An 18279-nucleotide genomic window follows, 5' to 3' on the forward strand; every position below is an offset into this window, starting at 1 on the left:
TGTAGAGATGAATTATCTTTTGGTTAAACAAGTTGTGGAAAGAGACTGCGGAAACAACTTCTACTTTGATGTTATTTTTCATTATTGTAAAACACTTATGTGTGGCTTTACTTCTATTTTTGTCTTTCGTTAAAAGATCAACAAACCATTGTGCCCACCAGTTAGCTCTGTCTTTCGTTAAAAGAGTAACAAACCATTGTGCTTTGATGTATTTTTCATGATTGTAAAACACTTATGTGTGACTTTATTTCTATTTCTGTCTTTCGTTAAAAAAATCAACAAATCATTGTGCCAACCAGTTAGCTCTGTCCTTCGTTAAAATCGTCTTTCGTTAAAAGATCAACAAATCATTGTGTCCACCAGTTAGCTCGGGCTTCGAATTCTATGAATAATGCTATGGAATGGATAATAGATCCCCATCTTTGATTCATGATGTACCCAACTTTGGACCCGTTTGGCCATAGATTTCCCAAGTAATATTTGGGGGAAAATTTAGCAAATAGTGTTTGTCCATACAATTTGTCATTATTTGGCAAATATCCCAAATTTCCAAATACTAATTTTTTCTAGTATTTGGGTCAAATCTCATTATTTGGGATCTTTTAAAAATTGAAATTTTACACCAAACTTTTATCGTTTACAAAACACCCTCTATAGTAGTTGTTTGTGTTGTATTACATAACTTTTTACGTGAACACCAAAGTAGTGATAAATTATTCAGTGAATATGAAAGTGATGATATGGTTGTTGATGAAAATGATGAACAATCGGCTCAAGGTAACAAAAATCAGCTTTATCTACTTCACAATATATGGAATGATGCTTGTTTCCAAACTACCACATTGCTCCGGTGTCATGGACATTACTTGTTATTTGTTGCAACGAGATCCAATTGACAAATATATTTCCCAAATACTATAGCCAAACACATGGTGAAATTTTACCAAATAATATTAGCCAAGAATATTTGAAAATCTTTAGCCAAACGATAGCTTTGATTTGCCCAATAATTAATCAAAATATTTGTTTCAAGAAAAACTGTTCTAACTAGCAGATATTGGGAATTTCTATTTATGATGGTAAAGCACCCATAGGTGGCTTTACTTCTATTTCTTTGCCTTCCGTTAAAAGATCTTGAGGTTTATTGAGCACAATATGCATGACGTATTAACGATAATACCACCATTTTTACTGCAATCTAAATTACTGACGATCAATAATATTTCATGAGATTGTTAGTTAAATAGATTTAGGATTACATTCTTTGTTCAGACTCCTTTAGGATACAATACCATTATTTTTAGGAACAAATAATATACACACTTAAAATACAATCAACTGCTAATATATATATAACAATCAAACACTTATACCCCTCATATAGCTCTTCGAGTCACATCCAGAGCTTTGCAAACAACCCCAACTATAAGCCCGGAAATCCAACAGTATTAATTAAGAGAACCCGTAAACATAGCTATTATAAGTATTAGCATGAATAATAGGTGTTTCAAAAACACTAAAACAGGAAAAATATCTCATGAATTACTCTAGAAAAGGCTCAGACTTCCGTACAAAAAGAAAACTCAAATGAACATTCCATGAACCCAAAACCAATTAGACACCCATATTACAATGCGCATCACATATATGACAAACCAAAATGCTAAGACTAAACCTATACAGGGTAAAGAGCGTTAAATATCCCATGGTACCATTGATTCAAGTAGCATCCCTATAGGCTTCCATCTCCACAAGCCCATTTGCTATCAGAGACGCGCATTCACATTACTTGCTGTAAAATTATAATAATATTGTCCAAGGAATCTCAAGAACCTTGTTTGAAAATTCTGTACCCTGTGGGATAAACGCCAAGGACATCACTCATTCCTGATAGAACAATACTTGTCCCAGAGTGTGGATGCCTTCCCAATTTCACCCATTAGATTCTTGAGCTTGTGGCTGTAGTCCCCTCCACTGCAAACAATGGGAGCAACAAATACATCATACTAAGGTCTGGCAAACAAGGAAGATCGAGCAAAGAAGAGAGGAAAGGAAACAGAAGTATCAAATTGCAACAAGAATATTTTCCTTTTCACACACGGAGATCGAGCTAGTTTATAACTTGTATAATGCACAAAATGCAGTACTAATACTGATGACTCGTAACTTCATTTTGGTATGAAAATTCTGCAATATGCTACAGAAGGAAAGAAATGGAAATCTTCCATTTTCACAGAAAGAACAAGAATATACGAAAAGGATAAGAAGGTAATCCCCCTAAATTCTTGATTCAAGACACGTCTACAAAAGCACAATCATTTCAAGGGACACTAAAGATGCTTACCTGATACGATTTAAGGCTGCAATTGCCCGAAGGGCACTTCGAATCATGTCTTCATTGCGATCAACCTCTTGCTTGACAGCATCCTGTTTTGGTCTGAAATTTATTGTTTTTTGCAGAGGATCCACCAAAGAGTCCAGAACTGCAAAAGCAATATATTGTTAACATAGCTTCTGAAGAAGTAAAACACAAACTAGTTCATTAGAGAAAAAAAGCAGCAAAAAGACTATACCTGCTAATACCGCTGAAGGACACTTATCAGCAAGTTTAGAAAGGATAAGGTGGCATGGCATTTTAACATCATAATGATCTGGGAGAGGAGGCAAAAGATTCAGTTCAGTAGTAAAATTATTGCATGTGAGCGCAGTGACATGTCCAATGATGCTACCCCACACTCATCCCCAAGAAAAAGAGAATTTGCAGACATCAATAAAATCCAATCAAGAATCAGAACACCACATTTGGAAAAACAGAGATAACAATAGAAGAATCAGGTCCATCACAAGCTATCAACTTACCATCCAAACCAGATTGAAGATATGGGACAATGAAAGATGAGGGATTCACTTGATCAAGACAAGTGTCCAGCAAAGTGTCTACACATTCAAAAGCTGCCTTTCTCAGTTCAAGTCCATCATCGACTGTATGCTTGAAGGGACCTAGATCAACCGTTCTTATCAATTCTTTCTGCAAGAGGATAGAAGCATAATCAATGATGGAGAAAGACACCAATCAACTGTTATTAGTGACACTCCCAAAGTACAAGGTTATGAATAATTGATAGGTCCTGAATTATCTTTCAATTATGAGACACAATTAATCTAACTTTTAGTCAACAATCACGCATATACCATCCTAAATGATAGGAGGTAGAAGTTTCCATTAGTAGGATCAGTACAGGTTCTCTTTGTTCTTATAAGATAATTGTCCACATATGAGAGGGTTCTGAATTTGAAGAGAATTAACCAACATGGTATGTCAAATGAGGCTGCTAAACAAAAGCAACAAACCTCTAATAAGGTGAATGCCATACTATATATGACCATATGGGCACAAACATATCCTAGTCCTAGTACTTATTTACTTGAGACAGATGCCCAGAAGATGATCATGTTCACAAAAATGTACATATAAAGATTAGCAATAAGATCATAGGCAAAGTCTGGCCCATTCCTACTGTTGGAAAGGGTATGCATTGACTTAATTGCATCTTCGACTTTACAATTTATACCAACGTATATGGATATGTGTGACTTGGTTTTAGTACGTTATGTTATCGGCATGCTAGCTGATAATATCCAACAGTTAGTTGTCTTGGTCAATTACCTGGAAATTTGGAATATGATGGCATTATGCTCGTGGGGAGATGAAACAAGCCTACTATTTCATACCACCATCTAACCAAACTTTAAATCTACAGTTATCCATCTCTGACTCACATGATTAGAGCTTCAAATAAGTAAAAATACAGAAGTACAAAGAAAGATGATGTGCTTCATCAATGAATTGTAGATAGTAAATACTTGCTCTAAAAGTTGCATGCAATTATCCTACTACTTGGGAATAAGAGTATTCAGCAGGATGTAGTGTTATCCTTGGGCCCACAGCTTTAAGACAGCAATCAAATACATATCTCAAAGAACCAAGAGTCGGAGTTTTGCCAATAAATGTAAATATAAATTGTGCCAAACTCTCGTACGAACATATGTAGACAAAATGAAGGTGGTGTGCCCCATTTTCAAGTGCCTTGAAATACAACCTAAACTAAAATGCACAAAAAACTGATTAAATTTTAAGGAGATATTTGTCACCTTAATTATAGTCTGATCATAGAGAAGTGGCAAGAGTTCAGGTAGAAGGCCCTTTATCAGGTTAGGCTTGTTATGAGCCGCGGTACTCAAGGCCAGGACAGCTGCACGCCTAACATGCTGCATAATAAACAAAGCATGTGATGAGAAGTTAAATTAGGGGAACATAATGAAAGACTGCAAGAGACATGACTGGTAACAGGAGAACTATAAAGAGACGAACAGCATAAAAGTAAACACAAGAACCACTAGGTTGGGGGGCTTTGGGGTGTGTGCGTGTGTTTGGGGTGGGTGGGGGTGAACCAGTAAATTGTTTCGGCAATGGAAAAAGTTCTTGACATCAAATTAGGAATACCCGGTCTTTATCCTTTATTAGCACTAAGAAGGATGAAATTTCATGAGACAAGATTTCATCTATCTTCTCTGGTCGCTCAACTATGGAATATTTCACAGCAATTACGACAGTCGCTCTGGTGAATGCTGCTGGATTACTAATCCGATCCTACACAAAAAAAAAATAGTCACATTTGCAGACAGAACAACAAGTCCAAAATGAAATCATTTACAGGTAAGAAATATATCATTAGTTGTACCTTCAATGCTGGAACAAGCTTGCCAGGTTCAATAAGTGCAATTTTTCCCAGGCACTCAGCTACGACATTCCTAACGCCCTCTTCATCACTTTCACAATGATTAAAGAGCAAATTAAGTATTTTATCTACGCTTGAATCCTGGAATTCAGCATTATCCACAGACTGTCTCACTATGACCTGTTGGCAACCACATATCACGATGAGTCCAGAAAGCAATTACCTTGGAGGGAAAATAATTCCTGAAATAAGAGACCATCTAAAATGTAGATACCTCTTTCAAAGAATGGAGCAGTAGGTACTGCTTCTTCTGCTGATTGTCAATTTTGTCTAAGATAAAGGGTAAATACTTTGGTAGATTACCCACAGCAATGTTTCCTAGAGCATAAGAGGCAGCTGACTTTATCTCTTCAAAAGGTGATTGGAAGGACTCGATGACAATATTTTCGATATGGGCATGTGAACTTAAGTCCTTTCTTCTTCCAATTTCCCCTAAACATAGCAAGGCAAGATGTTGCTTGGCCTGAAAGGGATAACTGAGCTCAGAAAAACAGGGTTCTCTTACAGTTATTAGTACCATTTGAAGAAAGCAGAAGAAACAATGTCATGTAAATCTGTGTCAGTAGTTTGCCACAACTGCTTACAAAATACAAAAGCTAATGAAAAACAGAAAATGCCATCATCCATTTTCCTCGTACGGTTTCGAACACTCCTTCATAGACTAATTTGTAGCATTTAATTTTCATTTTCTTAACATGTCATGTTAAGAAAATGACATGTGTGCAGAGCACACTTGTTATCCACAGTTCAGATCCTCAGTCCTAGATGTGTGGGTAATTTCCTATTAGAGTGTCAAATAATGGTTGAGGATATATATTGTTGTCTCCTTATGGGTGGCCTTAGACAATCTCACTTCATAAGCTAGCTTTTGAGTCAAGTTAAGGCCATGATCAATTCTTTCCTTTTTGCATGGTATCAGAGCCAATCCAGTCCAACCATAGGCGATAGCGGCAAAACATGAGAGAGATTCTAGGTATATAAAGAAGTAAGCTTTGAAACTCTAGTGATACGTTTTATAGCCCGCAAAGCTTAAACACAAAGTGGACAATATCACTAGTGGATTAGATTATTACAATCAGTAGAAGAATGGGCTATTACCTCCTATCATGGTCTTGAGTAATCCTCACGATGAAAGAGGTACCTTCAGGGATTGAGTTAGACCCAAGGTGTATTTTCTTAAAATGGTAGCAAAGCAGGCAAAAGGTCTTGGATTCAAGTCACACTGCCACCCACTATCCAAAAAATTGTAGCATGCTTGCCCCAGAGAAAAGAATCAAGTGAGGGGGGCATATTAGCGTGTTGAAGGCATACAAAGTGGACTACTCTAATGACTCAAGTCTTTAGAAGAGATCGACATACAATTCAACAGCAACAAACAACTTATTCAAGATGCAACTAAATAAATAAAGGGCCTACCGAATTAGTACTACTATCATCTTTCAGGCTGTCTGTCAACATGTTTACTGTAGAAGAACACTTCCGATCACCAGCGGCAAGACAAAGAACTGCCACACATTGAGCGATGGAAAAGAGAGCCTGTTTGGTAACACCGCCAGACTGAGGAGATGGTTTCGCTGTTGAAAGTAGAGAATCTAGCAGAGTATCGAAGCTTGTATTGGCAGAGTAAACCAATGCAGCAAAAAAGTTTTGAAGGGCCTGCATATATTAATAGAAGTGAGTGTTGCATAGAAAACAGCCTAGATCAAAACTGAAACAAACAGAAACAAGTACCAGAAGGGCTTGCCCCTGAAGCAGTGAACTTCTCACTAGTGTCAAGGCTTGAGGAAGAACTTTGCTTCTCACAGTCAAACCCACATTTGCACTTGACCTTCTATCAGCCATTAATGTACAGCAAAGCTCCAGCGCAAGGGCTGTCATGTGCAAGTCTGAGTCACTAAAGTCCAAATGAATCAAAAAGTGAGAAGATATTGATGACACAATTTAAGATTGAAATATTATAGGAACAGATGACATGTGAAAATTAGTCAATCAAATGAATCATAAATACAAACCTTATTAGTGTAGAAAGTTCCATAACAATAACTTCATACGCAGCAGATCCAATTTTATCACCATAAGCAACAATGAGGGTGTTCAAGGTCCCTAGAGTAGCTTGTCTGAGAGCTCGATTGGCCTACCCTCCAAAAGTAGCAAAACTGTTGAGACTTCCTCATAATATAAAATGCAGTGAATTTTTTCCTAAGAAGTTAACATTTGAGAACATCTAGTTTCACCTTGCGTAAGAATGCAGTTAACTCAGAAATCACTTGCTCGATGACACATGAGAGGTCTAGGTGCAATGGAGAAGCAGCTATGACAGCAAAAGCCTGCAAAGAAGGTATGCACTCTGAGAAATTTCAATCAAATCAATGCAACCAAAGCAGCATGTAATTTAAACCACTTGCCATGGGAAGAGCAAGAATATTGGCAGTACTGAAGGTCGGAAGTCCTGCCTAGGAAACGGTGAGAGTAGAGGGGAGGGTAAAGTATAATACTGTTACACAAGGGATACTTCTCTTTTCTGGCCATACCAACTCATGAGCCAAAATCTTACATGTTCATTTTCCCTTTTTTTGGTTGAAAGTAATAAGTTAAATTAACAAAGCATCAAGATGCAAAAGTTAACATCTTAAAATGATCATTTTCGTTGATCCTATAGTTCCTGATGTACAAGTAAAATTGTTGAATTGTTTTTTTTTTCAAAAAAGAGCTACACTCTATCTTCAAGTACTTGTACCATTTTTTCCAATTTATATTCAATTTTGTGGTTCAGGTCTGCCTGATGAGAAAATAGATGCCAAAAGCTCAAGACAATCAAGCATAGATAGAGTTCAATCCCTAAGAAGTTAACGTCAAACAAACCTTGACAGCTGTCAGTCTAGTTATTTCATTGCCCATTCGATCCACCAGAACTGGAAGACATGCAGGTAATTCAGCATGCAGGTGATCACCAAATGTTGAAACTACGAGACCCATGCAAGTAATTGCACACTCCTTAACCTCCTGGAAGTCGAGCACGGTTTACATAAACATCAATTTATATAAGAAAGTATTCATTTCTCAAGCAAGCACAACTAACCTGGTCCTGATCTTGGTTTGTCAAACGCACCATGATGGCATTATATATTGGAAGAACATAGGGTTTGAAATCAAAGGTTGAACCCTAAAAGGCAACATAATCAGTGCTTCAGATAGAGCTAATACAAGTTGTTGATTGGCAAAGTAAAAGAAACCTAACCTCAATCTTTGGCCGCAATACCCGTACAAGCTCACCACAAACTCTTAATGCATCTGCAGTAACTTTGTAATACCGCTCACCAACAGCAGATATAACAGGACTAGTTATAGCCTAGTTAACAAAAACAGAGAGTATAGTCAAAGACAAATCCTTGGCATACAGTTTGTTAGACAGATGATTTCTACTATATGACCATTTATTCCAAGGAATCACAAAAAATTAATTTGAGAAAACTTTCAAAATCACAGGGGGGAAACGAGAGACTTTGCAAGATATAAAGGAAAGATATAACATTATTAGATCATCTCAGCATTGACCAGTGAAGGAATGAAGCCATACAACTACGCTGAACACCCTGTTGAGTGTTGACTATCTTTTCCTTTTTCAAATATCATGGGCTTCTAGCATCTTTTAGGTTAAACTCATATTGTGCATATTTCGAACCATTTCTCAATAAAGGAATTATGTTTTTTTTTCATTTACTATGTCAAAAGTAGGTCACCCATAGATTTTACAACCTTTGACGAAGTGCTACAGGTACACACCAGTCAAGGTATAAGATAATATTTATGCAAGATTACCACCGTTTCTCAACCTTTCTTTGTGTTTTTATGTGAGAAGTAGGACGCCCATAACTTTTAAGCTTTTAAAAACACAGTAATATGAGTTCACACCAGTCCAGGTATGCATTTGATCTGCTAAAAATTAAAATTGTATTAAGCAGATAAGCATCAAGATGTCTTACCTTAATATGTGGGTGGAAAACAGGTGGTGAATGTGATGCTAACACTAATCTTGTAAATATGAGGGCTTCAATCTTTAAATTCGATGTGGAAGATTTGTCCTGTTCAGCACACCAATGACAACATTTAATAGAAGAAAAAATAAATCCAGGAAAATTCACAAAATAAAGCACAAATACAAGCATTAAAAAAGACAACTTACACATAATGCCTTCTCAATTCCAGGAATAAGGGATCCAATGTGCTCTGCTAGACAATCAGGCAGGACAACCACTAGTTCTTTCAAAACTGAGAAGGCGCCAACCTAAAAAGAGGGAGACTCAGGAAATGTAAAGCCAATAAACACAAAAACAGTAGCAAGGATTGCAGTTAGCAGTAGACACATACCTTTGTCTTGACAGACTTCTCCCGAAGCTGCTTATTTAATGATCTAACAATCTTGGGCACTTCTTGCTTCAATAGCCATCTAGGACTGAATGATACAATGAAAGTTACCATTGAAATCATCATTTATTTGACTTATCACAGATAATAACATATTGAGACCATCATCAAAGAAGTAAGCATCAGACATCTCCAGTCAGCGCTATATTTGATGAGGTAAAAAGAAAGTGAAATCAGTCCTCATTGAGAGAGGGGAGAAAACAGTTATACCCCAATAAAAGAAGGGAAAACACAAAAATAAATACCATATGGGAATCTAAAAATCTATGTCCTACATATGATTGGGTGCATCATGTCTTTGCTGGCACGATGCTTGAGGCTCAACAACCACAAATTGTAAACTACTATTAATTTCCATTGAGGTTAAGCCAAAACTATACACTATTCATGGTAACACTGCATCAACGCAGCTATGAATTTTTACAATGCTAGATTCAGATGTTCCAAGTGCAAAAGCATTTACCGAAGTTTGTATCAGTTGAAGAGATTAGAGGTGAGTAATGGTTATACCCTTAGCCTACTTTGACTACGGAAAAGGTTAGTATGCATAGACAGTGCTATGTGCTATATAAATACTTACATATTGTGCTTTTAATTTTTCTAAGTGGCCATGGAGATGCATCTGGAAGAACAGAGCACCATTGAAGTTGGATTGCTGGATGGGGCTGGTGGCACATGGTGCTTGTCTAACACATGAGGAACATTAAAAAAAGAGGGACTTATGATTGCGGCCAGTGCCCATTGTGCGAGAGACAAATATGAGGATGTCAATCATCTTTTCATCCACTGTGATTTTACCACACAAGTACAACATTTTCAGCATAATGGTGATCAGTGAAATGCCTAAGACAACCAAAGAACTACCAAAAGTGTATTATTGATATACCACCACAAAAGCGCTGTCCAAAGTATCCTTACAGAACATTAGTATACTCCAATTTTTTGCTATTAAAAAATAAATCCATGTAAAATGTACCCAATTTTGGTTTTTGGGATTTTGACATGCCCAACATCCTTTCTATCCTTGATCTTACTTCTTTATTTCCGCACTATTCTGTCCAGGCTCAAGTTCACACCAAAAATTGCATATATTTAGATTCTAGTCCTTCGTAAGTGAAACAAGTGTTCCCAAAAGTGACTGCCTTACACAGTTGAAGTAAAATGATAATAGAAAACTCAAAATTGAAAGATTTAAGTTATAAAAAGAAGCAAAAGCAATGACCTTACCTTGATTCATTCAGATCAGTCTGTGCTTTTGTAACATTGCCTGTTTGTCGCAACAATTCAGTGAATGTACTAAACACATCCATCTGTCGAGCAAGTATTTAGACCAATTAAAACCAGATCGTTTAGGGAATTCAAAAGACTTTCAATTTACCTTAACATTCTCTTCCCTTTCTTTAAACCTATCAATCAACTTTGGACAAGCCTGCAAAAGATTAGAGTCAGCATTATTAATTTATTATGACTATGAGACAAATGGACAGTAGCAGTATACAGAAACATTTCAATTTCAATAAGAATTGAGAGTTACATCAGCGCAACACACTTGAGAGGAAAATCTAATGACAAATAGAGGGTAAACACTAAATCAAACTTCAAATACATAATATCTAAAAGTAAGTAAGCCGAAATAGGTCACACTTCCTAGTTATACCTGCTCGTACAGCTTTGACAGCATCTCAGGCCGAGTAACTACCAATGCAGCTAAGCATTTGGCAGCAGCTCTTCTAACCTTCCAACTGACATCTTCATCGTCCGTGTATTCATTAGCACTCTCACTACAACAAAAATTGACAAGTGATTTGATTAGTAAGAAGTCTGCAATGTACAATCCTAATGGGTCTTAGTAAAGCTCCAGAACATGAGAGAACATACTCATCTTCATCTTCCTCGAGAATTTCCTCATCAATATCTTCCTCCATATTGTCAGTGAAGTTGGGATCATAGCTGAGATATTCCAGAGTGAGATGCAAAATTTTATCACAGTAGGAAGAAATATCCCGGGGACACCTTAGCAAAAAGCTCTCAAGTGCCTGGAAAAAAAAAAACTTCAAAACCAAGGCTGCATCTAGGGGTTAAATAAGAACAGAGAAAAAACAATCAATTAATATAGCACCTGCAGACTATATTCACGAAGCTCCTCATCATTTTCAGATGCACTTGTACAGTAGTTAATAAGCAATGGAACTGTATCTCCGAGGTGAGGACCAAAACGATAGCCAACAGCACGGCTGGAATCACAATTTGACAGCTCAAGTAAAAATTAGCCAACAAAATAGATAGATAGTAAAAGAGGAAAGGTCTCCAAAAGTAATCACCACATCTCAGAGAGAAAAAATAGAGGATCTTGAATGAAAAAGGGACAGTCAAGAGTGAGCATGCATGTGTCAGTTTCACACCTTGAGTCTTTTCTATTTCACGTTTATCTAAGTCCAGAATCTATTTAGAAGTGTCAAAACATTAAAAACTCAGCTGCAAAAGAGTGCACCCAGATAAAAGTCACTCAGCCCTCTTTTGTTTCACTTGATACAAGTAAGCAGTTTCTCTAGGGCAGTGACAAGCACAGTGTCCAACAGAGTGAAAAATATTGGATGTGAAATCTGTTAATTGAGTATCCACGATACCTACTGTTGAGAAAAGTACATTGTCCTTGGGCATTTGTCTAAAAGTTATCAACACAAACAAGTAAATCAAAATTAAGTGACATTTTATAGGAAAAAATGCAAGCATCAATTTAAATTTAGGATTTGCTACCTTAAGGCCCCAATCATCTGAATGTTAGTTCGTATCATTTCTGATTTTAAGCTCTTATTGCTTAAAAGGCGAACAACTTCAACTGTAGCCTTCGCAAGCAAATCATCCGACAAACTCGAAGACAGAGATGCTGTAAAAGAAAAAGGTAAAACTGAATTTACTGAAGGAAAAGTTGAAATCTTGGCCACCAGTCCAACAGTACATGAGAGTCTATGAAATCTTATTAACTCATGTTCCATGTCTAAAACAGATATTGCAGTTACTATCTCCCAAAGCATCTATGACTAAGAAGGTGTTTGGACTGGCTTAAAAGTTGGTCAAACCTACTTTTAAGAAAGTTTTTGACTTCGGGAAATGTTTGGCAAATATATAAATAACTTAAAATAAGTCAAAAATGACTTAAATAAGTCAGGGAATGTTTGGCAAAGTTAAAAATAACTTAAAATAAGTTTAAAATGACTTAAAAAAAGTTAAAAACCAAAAGTAGGCCCCACCCTACTATTTATTTTTTGACATCCATTTCAGTTTGACTTTTTATTTTTTGCCATGAAAGCTACTTTTTTAAGCCAATCCAAACGGGCTCCAAGCCATCAAACAAACCCTGTTTTATCGTGTTACACTCTCCATTCACAATTTAAAACACATCCAATAAAGAGAAGCTAATAACAAAGTTACCTATACATGAAACAGTCTTCTTCCTGACACTAGCTTGATTGGAACTTAGTTGGGGCAATAATGAAGTTAACAATGACTCATGGTCAGTGTCCATCAAATTCCCGTACTTGTGAAGAACATCACATAGTATGTCAAGACATTCACACTTAATCTCGGTGCTCATTCCCTGGAAGGAAGACAACAATAGAGAAACTTATAAAAGGGAAAAAGCAACTAAACATATGTGTGCATTAGAAAATAAACATAGAAAAAGAGTGTTAGTTCCCCGAATACAAGGCTGATAAGAGAATATACAGAAGAATGACAGCAACACTTCTCAGAACAAATTGTGCACGCATTGACAATTCACCTACAATCTTGCCTTATATTAATGAACAGCAAAACACGTCCTTTTTTTGGTTGAAGGCACTTGCAGATTTCTTGTATGTAGAGTGAAAGATTGTTCCCCATCTATACCAGAAGTCCCTTTATGTAGAGATTTTTGGGTGGGGTTCATGGAAAATCATCTCTATTTGCATGTTTTTTTTTTTGTTGAAGGCACTTGCAGATTTCTTGTATGTAGAGTGAAAGATGGTTCCCCATCTATACAAGAAGTCCCTTTGTGTAGAGATTTTTGGGTGGGGTTCATGGAAAATCATCTCTATTTGCATGTTTCTCTTTTTGGTATACTTCTTTATTTGGCACTTTTTTGGCCTAACATTTATAAAATTTAATACTTTATCAAAAAAAATATCTTAATCTTTATTTAGAACACAAAATTAGGCAACGATTATTTAGAACACAAAATTAGGCAACATTGAGTCGTCTAACATCGACATAAGCTCATATGGTAAAGAACGATTTGCGGATCAAAACCTTTTGTCTATGCTTTCCTTTGTCTCAAAGGAACTAGTAAATGATAATATTTTTCTGAGGCAAATTATTCATTTTAACTTCCTTATGTTATCCTGCACCCAAGGGTTTTGGCCTATTAGTCAATAAAGTGCGAGGACAGCCACGGGATCTCGGGTTTGAATTTCATTGGAGGAAAAAAAATATTAGGTGGTTTCTTCTCATGTGTCTAAGCCTTGGTGGGTAGTTAACTCGGTACCTGGTCTAGATAGGAGGTCAGATGCCCGTTGGAATAGTCGAGGTGCGTAAAAGACGGCTCAAATGTCATTGCCATAAAAAATTCCCAAGCTGTCCTACATAAGAAGGTGCAAAAACTCAATCCTATATCCTCTTTCCACCTACTAGTCACCAATATAGGTCACATCAAGTTGCCTAGGCCTATCTACTTACTACTGCAGTCAACTCAGAAGGCAATTGGTTGGCTTGATGAGGAAACACCGGGACTAAAAACCAAAATGATATGAACTAATTGAATGAGGAACAAGAAATTTCGACCAGAAAGCCTCAAGATCAGAAAGGGCAAATCCAAAATCAAGCATAGGGATGTATATGTTGTAATCTTTCCACGCACCGCAGTTAAACAAGATCATCTAGAGCAGCAAATTTGAGCGATTCCGTTTTACTAAGAGAAGGTAATTTCTGCAGCCAACTGAAAGACAGGTACCCAATGCAGTTCACAAATTCAGGAGCCAGATAAGTATTACTCGTTTAAGTTTATAAAAGAAGAAACACACCATGTGGCATATTACTCTATTTATTCATGAATCATATAAGAAAACAAATGGAAAGGGATAAATTATCCAACTTCAAATGTCAAGTTGTTTTGTGAAAAAGATCTTCTAACCCCAACTAACAAATGATATGACAAACACAGTTAAAATATTATGTGCAGAATTCACAGTAAAGTTAGCTTTGAACAACTCACCGGAGCAGTGATCCCTTTTATTAACTTTGGTGAAATTGAGACAAGTACATTTCTAGCAATAGATGATGAAGGAACTTCAGATACAATAGTCTTCAAAGCTATGCTAGCAATATCACGATGTTGTTCTTTTCCATTAAGAAGTTTATCACAAAGCCTATTAGTCATCTCTAGAATTTGCTGCTCACGAACCTTCTTCGCCAAAGGAGCAAGGCTGAAAAATCAAAAGTAGTCAAGAAAGCAATGATCAGACTGTAATACAATTTTCCTAGCCTTAAGAAATGTTGTAAACCAAGACGATGCATGTCAACGGAATCAGTACCCTACTGCAAAGTATTGACATATTTACAGAATGATATTCACTTCTTCTGCTCTCTTTCATCAGTACAAACAGATTATAAAATTCACAAAGCCTGTGAAATCTCGTAAACAGATGAGTCAATCAAATTAGCAGTCATGTAAGATTATGAAAAGGATTGGGCATCACAAATACGAAGTGCTGCATACTTGGGTAGCTCAGACTAGAGTAGTTTACATTGTCTATTTCAAACTAGAAAGGAACTTCAAAAAGTTTCAACACAGTGGGCATGCAGTAGTAAAAACAATTTTTCAAACATGAATCACATGAAACAAAATCAGAATTTGTCTACTTGCTAAGTATAGCACAAGAAAGTATACCATTGGACTAAATTATCATAAAAGGTGAAACTAAAGAAAAAGGGCCCAGTAGAAATTATCAAATAACGAAATCGGAATTTGTATACTTGCTAAGTATAGAACAAGAAAGTATACCATTGGACTAAATTATCCTGAAAGGTGAAACTAAAGAAAAAGGGTCCAGTCAAAATTCTGAAATAACCCCTAGTTTAAGCATTAGGTATCTAATTTTTTGTAACTTCAGATATTCAGAAAATCACCCCTATCAAACAGGGTTACACAAAACAACTTGAACAGTGCAACTTCCAAACATGTTTGGTCTCAATACCAAGAAAAATATCAACAAAGAAAGAAAAATAATTAGCAGACCTATGGTGATTATGCAATAGGATCTATAATACGAAAAAGATTACAATCATGTTAGTAAAGGTCAAAAAGAAGCTTCTAGTATCAAGCCAGGAACAGCACAAGAAACAACAAATGGAAAAAGGTTGAACCATTTAACAAGGAAAATGAAATATTTGGCAGACCTATGGTGATAATGCAATAGGATCTATAATATGAAAAAGAATACAACCATTTTAATAGGGTCACAAATAAGAAGCTCCTATACCCAAGACAGGAACAAAACGAGTACAAGAAACGACAAATGAGAAAAGGTCAAACCATTTCACAGCCAATCCAGAAACATCACCGGCTGCATCATCAAGCTGCTGCAAAACTGTGCTTGATAACTTCCCTTCAAGATCAGCATCAAGTTTAAACCCCTCTTTGTTTAACTCATTTAGCAAATCAGAAGTGGCCATATATCTGTAGTCCTTGTCCTTGCCTGTCATCTGCAAAATGGAGTCAAGCTAAGTCTAATTGCAAATTTGGATGGAGTAACAGGAATTAGGGCACTGCAAGCAAATGAGTGTAAGAAATGGATAACGAGAGAAAAATACTCATGCCATGAGATGTTTACCTTCTCAAGTATGTTTGTAATAGTCAAATTCGCCATTTTTGGGGACCTCAAAGTCTATGTTTTCCGTAGTCTCTACCAACAGAAGGAAACAATTGCAGTTCAATTGGCTGCGGATGGAAAAGATAATAATGAAAATAAAAATGCTAATACAAATAATTAACAATATTATTATTATTATTAAATAACAACAACAATCACTAATCTTTGCAAATTAGCCAAGTTCCAATTCACAGTATAATAACTCTAACAAGTGTCTTGCCAACATGGATATACTAGTCAAAAGGAAAAAGGAAACCTACATCTCTGACAAAAATTCTTCATTCATCGCAGGAAAAGAAGAGCTCTAAGAGTGAGGAAACAAAAAAAGGAAAAGCCACACACAATACAGCTGAAGTCTAACGCTATGACATAGACAGTGTAGCTACTTAACTGTAGAGCAGAGGAACATACTAATTAGTAATTATTAATCTACATATATTTTAGGAAAAATAAAATAAGATCATCCATCTTATAACAGCAGGCATTCAACTCTTTGTAGATTTTAAAGGAAAAATAACAACAATAAAGAACCTATAAATCTCTTTGATCTTAACCAAGTAGTTCACCATTAAAGATTCCACAAACAATTACAACCCTAAAAAGGAGCATAAAAGTAGAGTCTAAACCATCACATCAGACAACTATAGCTATAAGCTGCCATACATTCTTCACAAAAGAAAAGGCATAGTAGAATCTTTTTTTTTATTGGTAAAAGTTCACATGGACATTGTAAATTCTTGAACATAATAAACCAGTAAGGCAAAACAATATCAATTACATTGTGAATTCCAATCAAGAAACATCAAGAAGTCAAATTCTCAAACATAAACCTAAGAACCTAAGCCAATTAAAATACAGCGAGTATCATAAGAAAATCTTTGTTCATCACAGGAAAAGAAGAGCTCTAAGAGTGAGGAAACAGAAAAAGGAAAAGTTACACACAATGAAGCTGAATTCCAACTGCTATGACCAAGACACTGTAGCTACTTAACTATAGAGCAGAGGAGCATACTGATTATTAATCTACAAATATTTTATGAAAAATAAAATAATACCATCCAATCTTATAACAGCAGGCATTCAACTCTTGGTAGATTTTAAAGGAAAACAAAATCTAATAAAGAACCCAGAAATCTATTTGATATTTAACCAAGTATTTCACCATTAAAAATTCCAAAAACAATTACAACCCTAGAAAAGACCCTAAAAGTAGTGACCAAAACATACTTCAGACAACTATAAGTACCATACATATCTTATCAAAAAAAACTATAAGTACCATACATTCTTCACAACAGAATAGGCATTGTAGAATCTTGGTAAAAAATCACAAAGACATTATTAATACTTGAACATAATAAAACCACTAAAGCACAAGAATATCGATTACATTGTAAATTTCAATCAAGAAACATCAAGAAGTCAAATTCTCCAACATAAAATCCTAAAGAACCTAAGATGCAATTACAAAAAAAGCAACAACTATAAGATACCATACATTCTTCACAAAAGAAAAGACATTGTAGAATCTTGGTAAAAAATCACAAACACGTTATAAATTCTTGAACATAATAAAACCACTAAAGCAAAAGAATATTTGTGAATTTCAATCAAGAAGTCAAATTCTCCAACATAAACCCTAAAGAAGCAATTACAGAAAAAGCAATAACTATAGGTACCATACATTCTTTACAACAGAAAAGGCATTGTAGAATCTTGGTACAAAAATCACAAAGACATTATAAACTCCTGAACATAATAAACCACAAAAGCAAAACAATATCGATTACACATTGTAAATTTCAATCAAGAAACATCAAGAAGTCAAATTCTCCAACATAAAACCCTAAAAAACCTAAGATGCAATTAAAACAACAGATACAAAATCTTGAAATCGCAATACAAAATTCCATTAAAAAACGAAAGAAAGCTTACTTTAAGACGAATGCAACACACACACACACACAGAGAGATTAGTTGGGTATATTGATGCGGAGAATCGCTGTATACTGATAAATAGTATCGATCTGTTGTTCCTCTTTCTCCCGTAAAACCCTAGTGAATTTGAGGCTATCGGAGAGGAGAGACAATATCGGGGAGAGTTCAAGTGAGGAAGTGTTTCTTTCACTTCACGGAGAAGGACCGTATAT

At 35.8% G+C, this 18279-nt stretch overlaps 1 protein-coding gene across 2 annotated transcripts; it reads right to left on the reverse strand.

Moving 5' to 3' along the window:
• Nucleotides 1-1471: 1471 nt before the first annotated feature.
• Nucleotides 1472-18255, reverse strand: LOC125865196 (cullin-associated NEDD8-dissociated protein 1). 2 transcript variants are annotated; one of them, XM_049545410.1, is made up of 29 exons: nt 18065-18255; nt 16091-16162; nt 15793-15962; nt 14473-14683; nt 12657-12822; nt 11982-12111; nt 11344-11458; nt 11103-11260; nt 10882-11005; nt 10603-10653; nt 10452-10534; nt 9168-9252; nt 8983-9084; nt 8783-8881; nt 8038-8148; nt 7879-7962; nt 7662-7802; nt 7034-7126; nt 6812-6933; nt 6531-6693; nt 6216-6455; nt 5014-5262; nt 4743-4919; nt 4505-4651; nt 4153-4269; nt 2860-3028; nt 2574-2651; nt 2345-2483; nt 1472-1974 (listed from the first exon to the last, which is right to left on the reverse strand). In XM_049545410.1, exons 2-29 carry the CDS (start codon nt 16124-16126, stop codon nt 1878-1880), a joined length of 3657 nt encoding a protein of 1218 aa, XP_049401367.1. In that variant the 5' UTR covers nt 16127-16162; nt 18065-18255; the 3' UTR covers nt 1472-1877. The 2 variants fall into 2 exon arrangements, with proteins under 2 accessions (XP_049401367.1, XP_049401360.1); XM_049545403.1 differs by having other exon boundaries at nt 16091-16197.
• Between the last annotated feature and the right edge of the window lie 24 nt (nt 18256-18279).

Source organism: Solanum stenotomum, chromosome 1, assembly GCF_019186545.1.
Source record: "Solanum stenotomum isolate F172 chromosome 1, ASM1918654v1, whole genome shotgun sequence".
Taxonomy (NCBI): Eukaryota; Viridiplantae; Streptophyta; class Magnoliopsida; order Solanales; family Solanaceae; genus Solanum; species Solanum stenotomum.

What these genes read in the sequence shown, in the direction of transcription:
- LOC125865196 (XM_049545410.1), bottom strand. Translation starts at nt 16,126, where the DNA reads ATGGCGAATTTGACTATTACAAACATACTTGAGAAG. An exon ending in CTCGAGGAAGATGAAGATGA is followed by an intron (nt 11,006 to 11,102) that starts GTATGTTCTCTC and finishes TTTTTGTTGTAG; the next exon opens with TGAGAGTGCTAATGAATACA. An exon ending in TATTGCGGCCAAAGATTGAG is followed by an intron (nt 7,963 to 8,037) that starts GTTAGGTTTCTT and finishes GTTGCCTTTTAG; the next exon opens with GGTTCAACCTTTGATTTCAA.